This window comes from Lytechinus pictus, chromosome 15 (assembly GCF_037042905.1).
Source record: "Lytechinus pictus isolate F3 Inbred chromosome 15, Lp3.0, whole genome shotgun sequence".
NCBI lineage: Eukaryota > Metazoa > Echinodermata > Echinoidea > Temnopleuroida > Toxopneustidae > Lytechinus > Lytechinus pictus.
In genome coordinates this window covers 28,376,326-28,397,019 of record NC_087259.1, presented here as the reverse complement: position 1 = coordinate 28,397,019, position 20,694 = coordinate 28,376,326, and the positions used below count along the sequence as shown (strand labels likewise).

The following is a 20,694-nucleotide window of genomic DNA, read 5'->3' as shown; positions in this document are numbered from 1 at the left end:
GAAGACTGATAGTGAAAACGAAATACTGTTTACCCCAAAACATTCAACTCGGTCAGATATTTTTTTTTTAATAGTATACTTCAGGGGACCGCAGACCCGGAGGTGGCTTCTTGTCGACTCCTCTCCGCACTTTTTTTTTCCTGTAAACACGTTTAGAAAATTGAAAATGATCATTTATCAGGGTTGGATCCAGCTTTCGCAAACCGGGGGGGGGGGGGGGGGGAGGCCCGACATTTTTTTCACCCATATTTTCCCAAATCATCGCCGCCGCTCAAAGTTGTTTTTAGTTTGTTTCTCTTTGAAGGGGTAGCCTAATCTTAGCTATATAAAACAACATAAATATATAATAATCTCATAATAGCCCTTTTTTAATATACAGTGCGAGCGCAAAGAGCGAGCGAATATTAGCGACATGAAAGATTTTTTTTCCCAAGTCTTCCCCTCACCTTATTTTATTCCCGGGCTTTAATTCTTTTGTTTCTTTCTCCTTTTTTGTGTTTTTTTTTTTTGCTCCGACAATAAGGGGGTCCCTCGGCCCCCCTGGATCTGCCTATGATGGTCATGATGAATAGGATTAAATGTTTGCAAGTTCAACTCCTCTCCTCCCAACAGCCCCACTTTCAAAAACGTTCCGACTCGCTCACTCGATCTATATCCCCTCTCTCGCGCACGCAAGACGACTACGATGTTTGCTTATCGACGTCGACGTAGGTGGCGTCTTATCTTCGCTTGAAATGTGTTGCCTTGACTGCGATTATCAACAACGAAGACAATTCTTGGGTCTCATGATTCATCAAATTTCACTTTTTCAGTGGACGTGAGTATGTATTCTATGATTTCATGAAGCATTTTATTCAATTGAAATTGTATGATTATGTACGATATCCCATTTTAAGGTATCGTAGCCAGGATACAAAATAAGATAAAATTGCAATGTTAATGTCAGTCCCGGTCCCAAGCATAGAATATCGTGTCGGTAGAATATAATACTAACCTCGTAGGATGGGGGGTCGGGTGTCCGGACACTTTATATTTTTGAAGCCTTCTTTTTTGTCTTTGGATTACACTAAAAAAATATGAATTCAATAGTTGTAATCATCTTCCATTTTGTTCTCTACAATATTTCCTTACATTTTGTACTAAAAATTGATGAAACTTCGCTTGTAAATTTTTCCAAATGACTTTCTAAAATTGATCGTCCGGACACACAACCTGTCCGGACACACAACAACTGGGTATACTAGTGTGAGTGGGCCTAAGGCTCACTCACACGTATTGCGAGGTTAGTATTAGTATACTAACCTCGCACCACGAACCGCGTTTGGCAGTGGATTTCTAACTAGTGGGTTGCGCGTGCTGGGATCTCACTTCTTGGGTCCACAACACACGACTTCTATGGCTTGAATTTTCTTAGACAGCTGGCAGCCGTCTGTTTCGAGGATCAGGAGTTTTTAAACATTTTTTTATTTTTTTTATTTCTCCTCGTACACAGACGGCTCGCTAGCGTGCAGCCACCATTAGGGGACTTGCAATGCAAAATCCCCCCGTCGGGGCTCTTCAATTTTTGTCTTTAATGAATAAAATTTTTGAAAATTAACGCGACCAAAATGCAAATTAATATTCCCTCTTGGCATTAATTGCCAAAAAACAGAGAAAAATCAAGTTAAAAGGAACAAAAACAGTGACTTACCTCGGCTGTCGCGCAAATTCACTTCCCCGTTTTATCCGCTCTTAAGTACATAAACATATGGCCAGTGAGTCCCCTGTACAGATCGCGCTAGAACTTCGGTCTCTGTATTTGGTGAGTGAAGCCAACGGAGTTCAGCTGAACGACCAACATAACAGAGACTGAAGCTTTTGGTCTAGAATTTTCTGTGCGCGGCGGCATGTAATTGTAGGGTGGTATCACTCTAGGCGACACCCCAATACTTACCCGTGCTAATAAACTGGGACTCCACTCACGCGCATTTGGGCCGCCCTAGCTTAGAACTAAGCTTTGTTTTACTAAAAAATAAATCTTGTAATGATTCAATAAATGTTACTTAATAAATTAGTACTGTTAAATCGGTACTCACCGGTTCTTTTCTTGAATTTTCTGGCAATTTCCCACGCTTCTGGCTTCAATTCTGCGGCTGTTCCTGTCGCGGTAGACAACTACATATGCAACTTTATTTATAAATAGAGCGCCCCTTACGATAGTTGTTAAGAACGCGGCCAAATTGTTAGGTTTTTTGCACTGTGTCCAAGGCGTTTTTATTTTGTTTGATTTTTTATTTTTAATAAATATTTTGTTAAATAGCGATTTTTACGTCAAATATTAAATTCATATCACAAAATATTTTTAATTGTAGAAATATATATAATATCATGCAATTATTCATTCTATATATATTTTATAATAAAATTTATAATTGTTGCGGTCTTTAAAAAAGGATAGTCGATTGATCAGGTGATGACCACACGTATCACGTGATCTGAAAATCAGCTTCATACCGCTTTGATCGCACTCGACGGTGACCGGACTGACTGCCAAAAAAAGATCGAAAAATGACTCAAATGTAAGTTTCCCTTTATTTTATTAAATTCAAATTAGGAATAGGAATATATTTAATGGGCAATCTTTTAATAAATGATAAACAAACGAGGACAAAACTCATATTTTGGGAGTAATATCATACTTGGGTGCAGGAAACAGTACGTTTAGAAGTTCTAACCTGTTTTTAACGCATTGTCGCCAATGAGGTCCATACATGTTAATGTTTGGACCTCATTGGTACTAGGAGTGGGTGGTATGGTGGTATGGTATGGTGGTAGGGTGGTATGGTATCCCACCATACCACCCTACATCTGGTAGCAGCGGTGTTCTACAGTGTTCTACAGTGTTTTCTTGCTGGTCATTTATAATTTTCTCCCTTCATCGTGATTATTTTGGATGTTTTAGTAGCTGTCTCCCTTCATCACTTTGGATACTTTGTGGAATCACTCTACTTCATGCATCATTGGATACTTGGATACTCCGTGACTGTGCATATAGTGATATACTTCATTGGATACTTACAGTGATTTGTAGATTTACTCCATCATTGTGAAAACTTATTAGATCCCTCTACTCTGGAACATATTTTCTGCAGAGATAAGATTATGTCTTCACACTGATTGTCATCTACTCTGGTGAGACTTTTTACTTTTACTTACGCCTATATTTCTCGCTGTTACTATTTCATGATGTTTCGCCTGGAGCTCCCTGAAGTTTTTACAGGAGAACATGAAACTGATTTTCAACAGTGGGTAAAGAGATTTGAAGTCGCTTTAGGTGCGTCGGGGTCGACTTCTGGCCTGAAGAAAGAAGTGTTTCTCCCAACCCGTTTAGGTGGCGCAGCATTCTCATTGTGGGATGGTATGCCCACAGATGTGAAAAATAACTATGATGCAGCAAAATCAAGACTATCTCAAGTCTTCTCCAGAAAAGGTTTTCTAGACATTTTTAGGACAAATGCAGCAGCTAGACCCAGAGCAACTGAGGAGCCCTTAGAAGTTTATGCTGCAATTGTTCAGAAACTTGTATTAGAGGCGTTTCCGGATTATGAAGAGAGAGCAAGAAATGGAGAGAATCTAAGACGCTTCATTGCAGGTCTTGACCCATTTCTTCAGTTGAAGGTTCGAGAGCATGGTGCAAAGACAATAGAGGAGGCGTTACAGATTGCAGTAAGGATGGAAAGACATTGCACCAAAGCCCTATGCAGCATCCTCCATCGACTGAAGCTCCTTTCAAACCGCAAGTCGCCAGTGTAGACCATGATGCCTTATTGGACAAATTAATGGAAAAGATAGACAGGATAGATTTGCAGGTCAAGGAACTAAAGAATAGTCGGGATGGTGGTATGCCAGATAGATACAGGCCTAGATCTACTTTTGGGGGACGTCGTTCTTCAAGCCCATATCCCCATCGTTCTTCAAGCCCATATCCCCATCGTTCATCAAGCCCATATACCCGTCGTTCTCCAAGCCCATATACCCATCGTTCTCCAAGTCCTGGGAGTTCTTATCGTCCTTCAAGAAGGGATTTTGGCCGACGCTCGCCGAGCCCAGGAAGGCGTCCTACTTCGAGATATGGTGAATCGAGGTACCGATACGAGGAAACATACCCTCGAAATCGGAATGGAAGGCATCCTGACTATGATGACTCGAGATATATGTATGATAAGACACGCCCTCGAGACCAGAGTGGCAGGCGTTCTAGATATGATGACTCGAGGTACAAGTATGAGCAGACACATCCAGGGCAACGTACTTCCTATCGTCATGACGAGAGTCCTCGTCGAGTCCACTTCTCCCGGCAATCGGAAAACTTTCATTAGCTGATGATGAGGGTCAGTCGTCAGCTCAGACTACAACAACAGGCCCCAAAATCAACCATCCATCTCCTTATATCCCTGTCCTTGTTGACAAGACATATATTCTAGCCTACCTAGATACAGGGTCATTCATATCGTTAATGAGTACTGACTTCTTTAATTCAATTCCACCACCTCACAGAAGTCCTATTCAGAAAGGAGTAATTTCTGCTACTTCTGTTACAGAGAATTCACTGGACATAACAGGTTCTGTTTGCTCCTCCCTGCATCTGGGTAACAAGGCTCTTCAACACAAGTTCTACATTGCCCGGAATGTGTCACATCCCCTTATTCTCGGCTGGGACTTTTTCCTTTGACATGAGGCAACGGTATCTGTAGCAACTTCCTCCTTCAGTATGCCTGGACTTCAGATACCCCTTACTGATTATCGTCAACATCAAGCTCCCCTACATTGTAATGTATCTTTGATAGGAACAGTGACACTACCCCCTCTGAGTGAGGTACATGCACAGGGGAAGTTAACATCATTGCAAGCTGATCTTACTCCACATGGTTATGATGGGATATTTGAACCCTCACTTCATGAGAAGCTTGAAGTAGCAGGAGCAAGATCTTTATCTAGTGCTCAGAATGGGATAATCTTAGTACGCTTGGTTAATCCTTCTTCGATGCCTTTAGAGTTACAGTCAGATACACACTTAGGCCAATTTCATTCTTTGATAGGCGACCAGGAAGAGGAGTACAATATTGTTAGTGCAATACAACCAGGGACTTGTAAAACTCCTCCAGCTTCTTCCTCTCTTCATAACGTCAGTGATACAGTTAAAAGTCACACCAACTTTATTGATGCTGAATCTGATTTGACAGAGAGTGAACGACGCCAAGCTTTAGAGTTGCTTGAGTCTTACAGTGATATTTTCAGCTCTGGTCCAGAAGATGTTGGAGAAACAGACTTCCTCCATCACAGAATCCATACAACTACAGAGACGCCTACCAGACAAAGAGCCTATCGAACATCGCCATCTATGAGAGTAGAGATACAACGACAAGTTGATGATCTTCTCGAGCGCAATATCATTGAGGAAAGCCATAGCCCATGGGCTAGTCCAATTGTCATGGTACGCAAGAAGGATAATACTTATAGATTTTGCGTGGATTATCGTGCTTTGAATGCCATTACCATTAGGGATTCACATCCTATCCCTCGACAGGATGACTCCATAGATGCGTTATCTGCGTCTTCCTTCTTCAGTGTAATTGATTTGTCCAGTGGATACTGGCAAGTCAAAATGCACCCTGCTGACAAAGAGAAGACCGCATTTACCACGGGCAGTGGACTCTACCATTTTAACGTGATGCCATTTGGGTTAGTGAACGCTCCCATGACATTTCAACGTTTAATGGAGATTGTTCTTCACCGCTTACATTGGTCTACATGTCTTGTATATCTTGATGACTGCATTGTTGTGGGAAGAGATTTTAATCATCACCTACACAATCTACAAGAAGTGTTTAATCGCTTTCGTGATGCTGGACTAACACTCAAACCGTCAAAATGTCACTTCTTCAAGAGGAAAGTTACATATCTTGGATATGTAATCAGCTCAGAAGGTGTACTCCCTGATCCTAGTAATACAGAGAAAGTGACTAGATGGCCACAACCAAAGACTGCCACTGATGTTAGATCATTCTTGGGTTTAGCCTCTTTCTACAGACGCTTTATACCTGGATTTTCACAGATTGCAGCTCCAATGACTAGGCTTACTCACAAGGGCACACCCTTCATCTGGACCGCAGAGTGTGACGCTGCTTTCTGTCACTTAAAAACTGCTTTGACTAATCCCCCTCTTCTAGCATATCCTGATTTTAGTCATGGTTTCATCCTATCTACAGATGCTTCACTTGATGCAGTTGGGGCTGTCCTCTCACAAGTACAGCAAGGACAGGAGAGAGTCATAGCCTACTTCAGTCAGATGCTGACAAGAGCCCAGCAGAAGTGGTCTACGTATGACCGTGAATTGTGGGCGATGGTATGTGCTATTAGACATTTTAGGCACTATCTTCAAGGTCAACACTTCGATATTGTGACAGACCACCAACCTCTTTTGGGTTATAGGAAAGCCCCCATTCAGGATGATGCAACGGGAAGAAGAGCGCGTTGGATTGTTGAGATGAATGCCTACTCATTTGACATACAACATAGACGTGGTCGTTCTCATCAGAATGCAGATGCTATGTCAAGACGCTTGGATGGTCAAAGAAACGGTACGAAACAGGAATCTGTTGAGTGCAATGCGGTGAGGAAAACATCCAAGGAGAAGGTTGATCTAAATATTCATCCTCCCTCTACATCCAAGACTACTGGTACTCAGACGGTTCACCAGCCTCTTTCATTACCGTCATCTACTACTGGTACTCGAACTACATACATTCAACCTACATCAGTTAAATGTGATGAAACTCAGGCAAACAATCTTCCTGACGTCGAGAAGAGACCACATGGTGATTTGATTTCTGACCTCGACCTACTTCAACACCAACGGTTAGACGAAGACATCTCTAAGGTTATGGAGTATGTCAAAGATGGGTATCACCCTACTTGGAAAGAACGTCGCCAACAATCTGCTTGTATGCGACGACTACTTTGGCAGCTCCCTTGTCTTGTGATTAAGCAAGGCATCTTATGTAGGAAGACCTATGACAAGCCTAGAGAGATATACACTTACCAAACTGTAATCCCAAAATCATTATTACAGAGAGTTCTACATAATTTGCATGGTCATCCTTCGTCTGGACATTTTGCTGCACAACGTACATTGCAGAGAGCTCATGCATCATTTTACTGGCCTTATATGCATAAGGATATAGTGGATTATTGTAACACCTGTAAGGCATGTGAATCTTTTCGCCTTCCAAATCCACAATACAGAGCAAAGCTGATGACCATTACCACTACACGTCCTCTAGAGAAGGTGTTTGCTGATATAGCACAACTCCCAAGATCTAGGAACGGATATCAATATCTGCTGGTGGTAGTGGATCATTTCAGCAAATACTTGAACGTGTACGCTATGAAAGACCAGACAGCACAGACAGTGGCAAGGCACATTTTTGAAGATTACATCCAAGAACATGGAGTGCCTGAAAGCCTGCATACAGACCAAGGAAGGCAGTTTGAATCCAAACTTGTGCAAGAATTATGTAAAAATCTGGGAATAGAGAAAACAAGGTCCTCCCCATACCACCCTCAGGGTGCAGGTCTTGTGGAGAGAGCCAATAGAGTCCTGAAAGATCAACTAGCCAAGTACATTGCAGACCAAGGTGGAGACTGGGATAGCCATTTACACCAACTTCAATTGGCATATAACTCTAGTGTGCATTCTACCACTGGGTTATCACCCTACTTCATAATGCATGGACGAGAGGCTAGGACTCCAGCCAACGTCAACTTCCCAACGCCAGCAGCTACCTTACATCCTACTTCTACTCCAGAAGGTTACACAGATTCACTGAATAAACGTCTGTCTAAAGCCTTTAGATTTGTGAAGGAGCATACTAGGAGAGCACAGGTAGCCCAACAGGAACATTATGACAAGAGAAATAGGACTATCAATTATTCCGCAGGTGACCTGGTTTGGTTACACGATCCGGTGAACGTGCGGAACAAGTTAGAGCCAAATTGGAAGGGACCATATAAAGTTCTATCATCACGTACTGAGGGACTGAACTACAAGATTTCTAGGAACGGAGATGTAAAGATTGTACACCACAATCGTTTGAAGCCGTTCAGGTCGAGGATGGGAACTCCTACTTCCTCCTTCGGTAAAGCTACTTCCTCCTTCAGTACACCTACTCCCTCCTTCAATATACCATTTTCCTCCCTTAACAGGTCTACATCCTCCTTCAATAGGCCTACAGACTCTTTTGATATTTGGTGGCAACCACAAATACCACCAATTCTACCCCACCAGCCAGACGAGGGTCGACTACCAATTCCACCCCACCAGGCGGACCAGGGGCAATTACCAATGCCAGCCCCCCAAGAACCCTGGCCTTGGGTGCCTAAGCCAAGGCTAAGCCTAAGCCTAGGGGGCGTGACTAAACGATAACGTTATTAACGTCGACAGCATATAAGGGTTCATTACATGCCGCCGCGCACAGAAAAATTAGGCCATAGAAGTCGTCGTTTGTTACACCAGAAGTGGTGTCGCAGCATGCGCGACAGCACTTCCACTGCCGGCTGCCAAACCGTGTTCTGACTTTTTGGAGACATGTCTTGGACTTGGTGCGAGGTTAAACCTCGCACTTGTGTGAGTGCATTGACAGCTTACTTTTTCAATCATGGGGAACAACAGGAACAGCTACACAGTTTGTTGAAAAACTATCAAAACTGTCAATTTGATGAGATATCTATTGTCTAATTTGTTTTGGATATTCTATTTCTAATGCCAAAGTAATCATGGTCATTACCCAACAAATTTGTTTACTAAAGACTAGTCTAAAGTCAGTAGTTAAAGAATCTCATTGAAAATTCAGCTGTCTTTTCCATATCAAATTTAGAATCTACTTCAATTTCCATAATTTCTAAGATTTATAATTGATTCATTCATTGATTTGATTTTTTTTTTCTAGATCTAAATGAAGCTTCAAAATGTAAACCTACATTGTAGCTACTGCACACTGCAACACTCAACCGTTTTGGGTATTTTTTCTTCATTTTGAGATTAAAAGTATTACACATGCAGACTCTCTGAAACTTTTAAATAAGAGTAGCAATCCATCACTCTGCAGTCTAGGTCTCATACACACAGACACTCACTAGTGCGAGGTTAGTATTAGTATACTAACCTCGCACACAGAACCACCTTTGGCAGTGGATTTCTAACCAGTGGGTCGCGCATGCTGCAATGCCACTTCGGGCGTCCACAACACACGACTTCTATGGCTTGATTTTTCTGTGTGCGGCGTCATGTAATGAACTCTTGAGTCATTGAGTGACACACAGATTTTGCCTTTAAAAATTTTCATGCATATATACAGGTTTTAGAGCTAACAAAAATTGCACTTCATAATGCACATAGCTTTCAAACCTGTATAGTTCTACTGACGATCTCAGTATACCTTGTAATATATGTCTAAACACTAAAAAGTAATTGCAAAATTGGGAAAGATAATTAACTAACTAACTAAGGAGGTCACTTTATTCTGTGTATGTCTCCTGATTGTGTTTGTCTCCTTTTCTAGTACAGAACAAATGAAGTATGTGTGCACTGTTTAGACTGATTAATTATTTCCGAATAATTCCTATTAGACATTTACGCTAATTATCAGATAAAAATATGAAATAAAGAGGAAACAGTTCCATTGCTTTTATATACAGTTTATACACCAATGACATCATAAATGTTCTTAAAATGTAATCAAATTGTTCTGTTACTCTCATTTTATTTTCTTTGTTTCAAACATAAACTATTTTGAAGATGGTGAACTATTAGTAGCTTACATGTTCATGTAGCTCACAGACCCTTCTCATCTTCATATTTTATTTCTGTAGGAATCCTAGAGAGGCAAATCCAGGCTTGGAAACAGATGTCTCCCTCTGGTGTGTGCCAGATTGATGCCTACAGTACTTTAATTGCAACACAACTTGATTCCACCTCTTATTCTAGTGAGCTGTACAAAGTGGATTAAAATGTCAGAGGTAAAAGAAGAAGACCATTCCACTGCTGTAGAAACTCCAGAGGATAACAACACCGTTCAAGTTGTGATAGAGCCTGCCACTCCAAGGGATGGGAAGAGAGAAAGTGGCAGTGTAAAGGAAATCTTAAAAACGGAAGATACAGAACAGACTGAAACACATGGAAAAGAGTCTTCTGAAAAAGCCTCAGAAAATGAAGTAAGCAATGATAAAGAATCACCAGCAGCAGATGAGAATTCTAATGATAAAAATGATAATTCTGATGACAATACACAGGAAAATCATTCGGAAGTGAATCAACCTGAAGAAAACAACAAGAGACCTGATGAGGAAGTGACAGATGTAAATGGCTCAAACACAGTTATTCAAAACTTATCAGAAAACAAGGTTCAAGATGAGAAGGAAACACTAGTTGGTAAGGTAGTGAAAGAGGGAGATGATAATACCAATGACAAAGATTCTGCACCTGGAGGTGATGAGGGAGATCAGACAAAATCTGAGAGTTCAAACGTAGAGGAATCAGCGCCTCACAGCGATACTGAACATGGAATAGAGGAAAGCAGTCATGAAACAATCAAAGAAGATAATGATAATCAAACTGAAGGATCTTCTTGTGATTCAAAGAAAGATGGTGACTTCCAAGTCACTACTGACATTCTCACTGAAGATATGGAAGCAGGGCAAAAGGGTCATGAATCATCTATTTCAGGATCAGTCAGTGATAAAGAGAGGACTGTTAAAACCCCAGAGAGTATTGCTGTGTCCGTAGACCTACCCGTCAACAATCTTGCCCCTAGCCAATCCAGAATGAGCAATAGGCCCGTTACGGCTGAATCCGAGTTTGTGTATAATGAGCATGACTTTCCAACTCCAGACTATGACATTTATGGACCTACACCAACCACAGCGGGAAGTGATAAGAGACAGTTTAGCCCCAGTAAACGGGAAGGTCGTACCGCTAGCAGAGGAGAAGGTGCAAAGAGTGTTACATTTGCAGAGGATGTTAGCATAGGTGGTGAAGCTGATGACAAGGATCCAACTCATGTTTTGGATAAAGAGGAACCTGATCAAGATAACCAAGACAAAGAGATGACAGGGGATGAGAAACAGGAGGAAGAAGAAGGAAAAACTACAGAGCAGGAGGTACGATATTCTATTACCCATATTTGTGTATTTTATTTGTAACTTTTTTTTATATTTCATCCTTTTTCCTTGCCTAGTACATGTATATATTTTTAAAGATGTGTTTTCAATGTGTGCAATCTCTCTGTTGTCTAACCACACTGTACCAAATATTGATCTTTGAATCTGCAACAATATTGTTCTCGTATTCCTGTTGGCAATTCATTTTTTTAATTAGGCCTAATTAGCATTATAAGCTAATACTCATATCAAGTATTGTTTTAGTTACTTTCTATCAAAAGTTACTGAGCCAACTGACTTTGTAAAATGATCATTTCAAGTGATAAAATTAATTCATACAATTCATCTATTTACCAGAAAAAATGTTGTGCTAACATAAGCATCAATGCGAAATATAGATAAGAAGATACAAATACATATGAGGAGCAAAAATGGCGGGTCTGAGAGGAAATGCTTCTTTAAAATTAGGGACAAGTGATGATCAAAACTTTTTCTTGTCTACAAACTACATGTATGTTTAACTACACCATCTTTTTTTCTTTTATCCAATGTTTACTAAAGGATGAGGAAAGCAGAGATATATTTCCCACTGCTGTCAGTGAAGAGAAGATTGAGGAAGCAAAGAAAAAACAAGAAGGTTTGACAAAGAAAGAAAGTTTGGCAATTGAGCTGTTTGGTGCGTCAAAGTTTGAGCCTGAATCAATGGAAGATGTCATTACAAAAAAGGCATTCCAACAGTAAGTACCGGGTATGCATTTTTCCTACATTTACTTAGAGCATTGCCTACTGGAACCAGTTGATCCCTGTACGTACATGCATGCAGCCTGTGGGAATTACAGAATTCACTACCCGATGGTCAACAGATTAATTATAGTCTGATTCATTAAATTTGCCTAATGAACAACATAAATCTGCCAATCTGTATTTTCAATTTTTCATTAACAATTTAATATTTTGCTTTACTATATTTTCAGACTTTCACAAATAGTACATAAATGTATTATTTGCATTGTAAACTTTGGTCTTGGTTGTAATAGATTCCATTATGAATTTGAAAATAATGATTTATTTGACTAATATTTGTTGTAATATTTACATTTTTAAAGGTACCAATTAAACATGATTGTCCTATTTATCCTCCAGTTTTGAAGTTGGATGTCGATTGATGGATGACGGTGACTTTGGCCAAGCAGTGATCAGTTTAGATAAAGCTCTTAATCTTCTTCCTAAAGAAGTCAAGTTTTATTTGATGAGAGGAGAAGCCTATCTTCAGCTTTGTGATTTTCAGTCAGCCATTCTTAATCTAAAGAAGGCGTGTGTTCTTCAGCCAGATAATCATGAGTATTATGCAAGACTGGCATTTGTTTATTACTTTCAGGTGAGTTACAGAAATGTATTTTTATTTTTAAAAATTGAATCACAAAAGAAATTGTTTCATTGTGACCCAACTAAAGTCTACTATTGTTGTAACCTTCAAACGTGAATTACTTGTTTTTAATGAAATGGGTAAACAAGTCCATACCCATATAGTGTCAATCATCACCACACACAATATTTAGTCCTCAGTCTAAAGCAGTATTTGACCTGATGTATATAGAAAGACTTATATGGATATGCCTTCTTATTCGTCTTTTTCTTCCTCTGCTTGTGTTTGTTTTCAGCAAATAGTGTTGCATAAAGTGTCAGTTAACCATTCATGAGTCATTATTGAAAGGAAAATTATGTAATTAGATTTATATTAATCATATATATATTTGTTTGTATTTCAGGGCCAGAGTTTGTTTGATCAATGTTTGTTTCCTGAAGCCCTGGAATCCTTCTCAAGAGCAGCTGAAATGAGGCCTGAGATTATAGCCTACCACACCAGAAGGTAAGCAACCATTAGCAAAAATCCTTTCCCCTGTGATCTTGGAAAGTGACACAAGAAACTACATAAACACAGCATATCATATCTCTATAAGTTTAATGTAAGATGATAGAATTTCCTAAAATAAAATCATTTTGCCAGTATAAAGAATTGCTACAAAAAGAACCACATTTGTGGTTCATTTATACCTGTTAAAAATTAAGTCTTTTTACACTTACATGTATGTACACTAAACAATGTGGTCACTTTGAAATATATTCTTACAGTTGTTTTGATCTCATTTTTCTTTCCAAAGCATTGCCTGTTTAGCAGCCTTACAGCGACATGGAGAGTGTCTGGCATTGGTGAATAAAAGACTAGAAACTGAAAGAAACAATCCTGATCTATACATTATGAGAGCAAGGCTTCATCAACTCTTTAGGAATGTAAGTACTACACTTAATGAACAAAGCCAGCTGTACTGTGTTTCCTTTATTCATTCTCATATTCATGCTCACAGGAAACACTGAGAAACAAATCTCTGTAAAATATTTAAAAATGATAATGGCTATGAGGAAAATTTTATGTAATTATGAAGAAAGATTGCAGATTGACAGTTGAGCTGAGGAAATGAATGGAATTGGGGGAAATGGCAGAAAGTAAATTGAAAGAAAAAGAGGTAGGGAAATACAAATTTGTCATTTTGGGCCCGATTGTACTCGTAGAGTTCAAAAATACTCTTCAGAATTTGCTGCTGTATTTTCTGTTGAGGTTGGTTTCTTTTGTAACCGAGATAAAAAAAAAAGTTGGGTAGCTAAGATTTACTTCATTTTAGACAACCCTATGATCATGATTCATACCAATTTAATTCAGCTACTCTCTTTCATATTTTTGTCTGTTACTGATTTCTCATTCAGGTTAACTGGTTTATCCTGGGTAACCATCTTTCACATTTGTGTTTGAAAAGACCGTTCAAAGTTACAAATCATAAGTTACTATACCATTGCTTTGTTGCAGACGACACTATGTTACTATGATTTGAAGGACGCCCTGGCCCTGAATCCTGATCAAGAAGAAGCAAAGATTTTGATGAAAGAACTTGAGAGGAAAGCAGAGGAGAACAGAAACCATGCCATTAGACTTCAACTTCAAGGAAAGTTCAAAGACAGTCTCACAAAGATCACCATAGCCATAGAGATGAATCCTTCAGTGTCCGACTACCATCTCCAGAGGTAGATACTCTTGAGAACATTTTTTTCTACAATTAAAATATTTGACCTGTTTTTGTAAGCTTTCTCTCCTGAGGCTGCAAGCTTCATTAGTCCTCTGTTGTATACAATTTTTCTGGTTTTACATTTATTATCTTCCATTGTAGTTAGAATATTCTACAAATCATTCTTGTTTGTTTCTGAATAAGTATAACTTAAGAGCTGTCAATTTTTGTCTCACCTGCATAGCAAAGTGAGACTTTTGGCGCCTTTTTTCCGACGGCGGCGTCGTCAACATCAAATCTTAAGCAAAGGTTAAGTTTTTTAAATGACAACAAAACTTAGAAATTATATGAACCTAGTTCATGAAACTTGGACATAAGGTTAAAGAAGTATTGCTGAACATCTTGCCTGAGTTTCAGGTCACATGATAAAGGTCAAAGGTCATTTAGGGTCAATGAACTTAGATCATGTTGGGGGAGTCAATATCGAAATCTTAACATAAGGTTAAGTTTTTGAAATGTCATCATAACTTAAAAAGTATATGGACCTAGTTCATGAAACTTGGCCATAAGGGTGATCAAATATTACTGAACATCCTGCCTGAGTTTCAAGTCACATGACCGAGGTCAAAGGTCATTTAGGGTCAATGAACTTTGGCCAAGTTGGGGGTATTTGTTGAATTACCATCATAACTTTGAAAGTTTATGGATCTGACTCATAAAACTTGGACATAAGAGTAATCAAGTATCACTAAACATCCTATGTGAGTTTCAGGTCACATGACCAAGGTCAAAGGTCATTTAAGGTCAATGTGCTTTGGCCATTTGGGGGTATTTGCTGAACTACCATCATAACTCTGAAATTGTATTGGTCTAGTTCATAAAACTTGGACATAAGACTAATCAAATATCACTGAACATCCTTTGCTAGTTTTAGGTCACATGACCACGGTCAAAGGTCATTAAGGTCAATGAGCTTTGTTTAAGGTGATTATTAAATTTGCTGTGATAACTTTCAAAGTTTATGGATATAGTTTATGAATTGTGGACATAGGGGTAATCAAGTATCACGGACAAGTCTTAGGTCACATGATCAAGGGTCAATGAACGTAGTATTGTATCACTATATGAATGGTGTTTTTTGTGAATAATTATTTTATAGTAGTTTTCAAAGTCAGCACTGTTGCTATATTGAATCGCGTGATGCGGGTGAGACTGCCAGAGGTGCTCCACTTGTTGTTTTCTTTCGATCACTTGACATGCTAGAAAATGATGTTTTATAGCAATAGCAAAATACATTCTTCCAAGTAGTTGACTTTGCTTTATATTGATCAACTTTATACTTTATGTAACAATCCCCCAATATCTCTACATTGACCTTCAAGATATCCTCATGTGCGCCTTTTTCATTTCTTACAGAGGAGCTCTTCATCGGCGTCTCCATGACTACAATGCTGCAATCGATGACTTCCTATTGGCTATGGATAAAACTGAACACAACGAGTACAGCAACATCTACACAGATGCTCAGCGACAGCTTCTGCTAACATATAATGACTTTGCTGTGGAGTGCTTTAGTGGAAACCATTTTGAAGAAGCCATTTTACTTTTGAATAAAGCATTGAAAGGAGAGAAGAGAGAAAAGGGTCTCTATATCAACAGAGGAGGTAGGTCTCATGTTTAATTGCCACTTGGTCTATACCCACTTGGTCTATACCCACTTGGTCTATACCCACTTGGTCTATACCCACTTGGTCTAATATCCATTTGCTTTAGCTGACCACTTTCAGGCTTCTAAGCTTGATCCCTCAGATGCCGGCATATAAGCCAGAGTAGCTTCTATTTCTAACCAATTTGATTTCCAGGATTATTAAATGTTACATCTTTTTATAATTTGGTCTTTTATACTTTCTTGATACTTCCTATATTTTCATTTAATTTATTGTTCTCGACTTATACCCAAGGTATACTTTATTTCTACTTCTGCTTTAATTTTTCTTTAATTCTTCTTTACTTTTACTTTACTTATGCTTCATGCATACTTTGCATCTACTTTAATTCGTCTAATGTGTTATTTCTTCTGTACTTTGAGTTTACTTTATTATTATTTCTTAACTTCTGGTTTACCCCTACTTGTTTTCTACTTAATTTATACTTCTACTTTTCTAATACTTTTTCTCTTCCTTGCATCAGTTTTACTTCTGCTTTACTTCTACTTTTCTTTTACTTTACTTTTACTTTACTTCAACTTTACTACTGATATTTAACTTATACATACTCGACTTTGATTATTCTTTACTTATACTTTAATTTACTTTATACCCGCAGACTGCTTCTTCCGTCTTCAAGAGCTTCACTTTGCTTTAGCCGACTACCATCAAGCTTCAGAGCTTGATCCCTCAGACGCTGGCATACGGTCCAGAGTAGCAGCTATTCACAATCAGTTCGGTTTACAGGATTATGAAGAGCATAGTTACCAGGATGCGGAATCCAGATTTACTATTGCTATACAACATAACCCAAAGCATGGAGCTTTCTATATCTCACGCTGTAAAGTCAGACTTATGATGGAGGTAAGGTCTTTGTTTCTATGATTGTTCAGCCTCACGTGATAAAGGAGAAAAAGATTTTCTAATCGTATGAAGTTTAAAAGTACTAAAAACCTTTGCTACATTGTGGAAAAGCTTGCCTTAACCTTGCTTGAATAAGAAAGTATAGCCACTAACCAAAAAACAGCTTCTTATTAACATGATAAAGAATACTAAATAACTTATTGTATAAACTTTGATATATGAATTTATAAAAAAAATATAAACAGACAAGGAATGAAAAATTATTGAAGTTTGTAAATATCTGTAATCTTGTGGAGATATGAAAGTGGTGAGATACTTTTTGATGTTGATTAAATTCTGCCATTAAAGTTGTACAGTTTATAATTTTGTATTGTTTATAGTTTGAAAATGTGAAATGAAAGTCTTATGTATTTCAGTATGACCATTTGAGGTGAGCAAAGAGTAAGGTTTACCTTTGATTATCACTGTCCTTTGTAGATTATATTTTTTTCTCAGCTATTTTTTTAGGAAAAATTTCACAGAATCTTACATTGTTCCTAGCTGAACAAAAGTCAGGAAGTGTATCCTGTGATAATATTTTCTGTTTTCTGTAACAGAATCAGTCAGGAGCAAGACAAGACTTTCTGATGGCCCTTCATCTGGACTCATCAAACACGGAGATCCTAACTCTGATGCCCCGTATCTATCCTGGCAAGTCAGTCGGTGATGTGATGAGAACAAAACATGCCAAGGAGGCCAAGATAGCAGCTGATAATGCCGTCATCACTGCTTCACCAATCGTTCTACCATCAATGAACAGGTAAATAATGAATGAATGAAATGAATGAATAATTGTTTCATCCTTACATTAAAGCCTGACATCATTCTCGTTTTGATAAACATAGAAAAATAAGACAAATATTAATGAAGGTTTTACATCAGCATACGCCGGCTAAGCCACATAGAAATGAATTTCCAGTTTTAAATGATTTCTTGTTTAAACTTTTATGAAATGATGTGTCTGGTATATTGAATGCACAAGTAGAACCTGTTTCAATTTTAGGAAAAGATCTGTCATTTCATGGAATATATATCAAGCGACATATGGGGTAGCATCTCGCATATGACATCACAAAAACAAATGTTTGGAAATCACTGACACTGTTATTCTTTGATGGATATGAATTGATATTGTAGATTGCTATGTTTCATTTTTTTTCTAATGTCATTAATTGTTTTTTTTTATTGTACTGACATCCCCCTGTAGTGTCACATGTACCTTCTTGCCCATTCCATCCCTTGTTGATAATTGATTATAATAATAATTATAAATTATTAAAGTAAACCTTGAGAGCAGGATTTCAAATATATTTGACTTGTTTTGTTTAATAATGTTAAACTGTTAACTTCATGTTAAAATAAATTCCTGTCCTACAAACTCATATTGTCATTACAATGATTTGTCGTGTAAGTTTCATCTAAATACTATTTGTGTTTTTTTATCGTTTAGTTCTGCACAGAATAGTCAAGAGGATCTAGGTGCCACCAGTAAACGAGTTAACTTTGATCCTGAATTAGCATCAGACACAGTCGTCCCACCGCTGAAGTACTGTATGAATGAACAGGACTTCAACAGAGCTTTGACCAAACAAAAGAGAAAGGTGAGATTAAGATTCTTTTATGATTTGTTTTATTTGATTTATAATGATAATGATTTATAATGCAACAAGAGATATCAAATACTATACTTTCAAGCACTCATAGAGCTTTTCAATAAATCATCATTGTTAATTATTTCTTTGTGTCTTCAGATTTCCAACCATGTGAAGTCACTTCTCAATGACCGAGGAACAATGCGTGCAGATAAACTTAAACTGAATCCCATACCTCCTCCTAGACCTTATGAGGTGAGGGGAGGTCATTGGAAGAACCCAGAACCTGCCATCAAACCAGGATGGAGAACGTTCAGTCTTGGTGTCGGACTCATGGATTAGATTCAGCTATTAACCTCCAATGCAATTCAGCCTTGGTATTGGACTCATGGATTAGATTCAGCTATTAACCTCCAATGCAATTCAGCCTTGGTATTGGACTCATGGATTAGATTCAGCTATCAACCTCCCATGCATTCAGCCATGGTATCGGACTTATGGATTAGATTCATATATCAACCTCCACCTCCCATGCATTCAGCCTTGGTATCGGACTCGTGGATTAGATTCAGCTATCAACCTCCTATGCATTCAGCCTTGGTATCGGACTCGTGGATAAGATTCAGCTATCAACCTCCTATGCATTCAGCCTTGGTATCGGACTCGTGGATAAGATTCAGCTATCAACCTCCTATGCATTCATCCTTGGTATCGGACTCGTGGATTAGATTCAGCTATCAACCTCCCATGCATTCAGACTTGGTATCGGACTCGTGGATAAGATTCAGCTATCAACCTCCTATGCATTCAGCCTTGGTATCGGACTCGTGGATAAGATTCAGCTATCAACCTCCTATGCATTCAGCCTTGGTATCGGACTCGTGGATTAGATTCAGCTATCAACCTCCTATGCATTCAGCCTTGGTATAGGAATCATGGATTAGATTCATGTATCAACCTTCCATGCATGCAGCCTTGTGGAATAGATCTCTATATCTATATCAACTAACCATTGTATTCAGCTGGATGGAATAGGAAATAGAATCATGGTATAAATTCTTTCATCATTCTCCCATGCATTCATCCTCGATATAAGATTTATAGGAGTGTTTAATTATGTGCAGAAACGCTAGCTTAACTTAAATGATTGGTGTAGTATTGATTTAAGTAATATCCATCATTAAAATTTGAATTATTATGATACCTTTAATTGCTCTGAATATGCAATAAGCCAGTACAGTCTCATGCTTCAGTTTAATGTATAGAGATTTATAAATATCTCTTTGAATTAATAATATACTTGTGATGAGGAAATATGGGTCAAAGTCACAAAAGTATATGAAAAATAAAGGGGCCTTTTAATTATGTTGGACCTTTGTAATTACTTGACTCGTAAATTCAACCTACTGATATGCAATTTTCTGGACTTGTGATTTTGATGTGAAAATGGATCATAATACAATCTCTTGTATTATGCCTTTTTCTTTAATATTTCTAGTACATTTTTGCCTTACAAAATAATCCAGATCTAATCCAGGGAGTTTTACAAGCTACAAATAACTTAATGATTGACTGGAATACAGAAAACCAAAATGGAGTATTCAGCCATTTTGATAGCATTACCTAAGGTATGGGGTGTTAAAAAATCTGGATTTAATCTTTGTTCATTCATAATAAAGAGAAAAAATACTTGCACTTTGGCTGTTCGTATGCAGACCTGCCAACCAGTACGTTTTTGGCGTATTTAGTACGTTTTTGCAACCAAAATACAGTAGTACGTTTTTTCTTTTTAAAATATGTTTTAGTAAAAAAAAATAAAAAAATTATAAAACTTATAAAACACAAATATGGTTATTAGATCAATGTTTTTTCAGGTAACTTGGTTTTTTTAAAAAATCATTTTGTTAAAACCAGGGTGAGATATACACATGTTTAAATTTTTTTTTTTTCATCTGCAAGAGCAGTGCACATTTTAGCTTGCATGCAGCTTGAGCGCCGCGAGGAGCGAGTGCGCCACGCATTTTATTATGAAATACACTTTTTTGGGGCAAAAATACACTTTTTTATCACAGAATACAATTTTTCATTCCCAGAGGTTGGCAGATCTGCATATGGTATGGTCAATAATGTCATTTTATGATCTTATGAATAGTTTATGAAACACCCTTGGTCTATATACAAGTATGAGTGTTTGACTTATGTGAGGTACCTTATCAAAGGTCGCACACATTGCTTTAC

General features: G+C 38.2%; 1 protein-coding gene across 2 annotated transcripts; it reads left to right on the top strand.

The window, feature by feature from the left end:
* Positions 1-698: 698 nt before the first annotated feature.
* Positions 699-20,262, top strand: LOC129278037 (uncharacterized). 2 transcript variants are annotated; one of them, XM_064110404.1, is made up of 13 exons: positions 699-817; positions 9,910-11,196; positions 11,758-11,933; positions 12,340-12,574; positions 12,966-13,066; positions 13,359-13,488; positions 14,060-14,274; positions 15,672-15,919; positions 16,581-16,825; positions 17,422-17,624; positions 18,315-18,465; positions 18,616-18,833; positions 18,915-19,222. In XM_064110404.1, the coding sequence occupies exons 2-12, from the start codon at positions 10,048-10,050 to the stop codon at positions 18,796-18,798; spliced, it is 3,036 nt and encodes a 1,011-aa protein (XP_063966474.1). In that variant the 5' UTR covers positions 699-817; positions 9,910-10,047; the 3' UTR covers positions 18,799-18,833; positions 18,915-19,222. The 2 variants fall into 2 exon arrangements, with proteins under 2 accessions (XP_063966474.1, XP_054770214.2); XM_054914239.2 differs by having other exon boundaries at positions 18,616-20,262.
* The last annotated feature ends 432 nt before the right edge of the window (positions 20,263-20,694 follow it).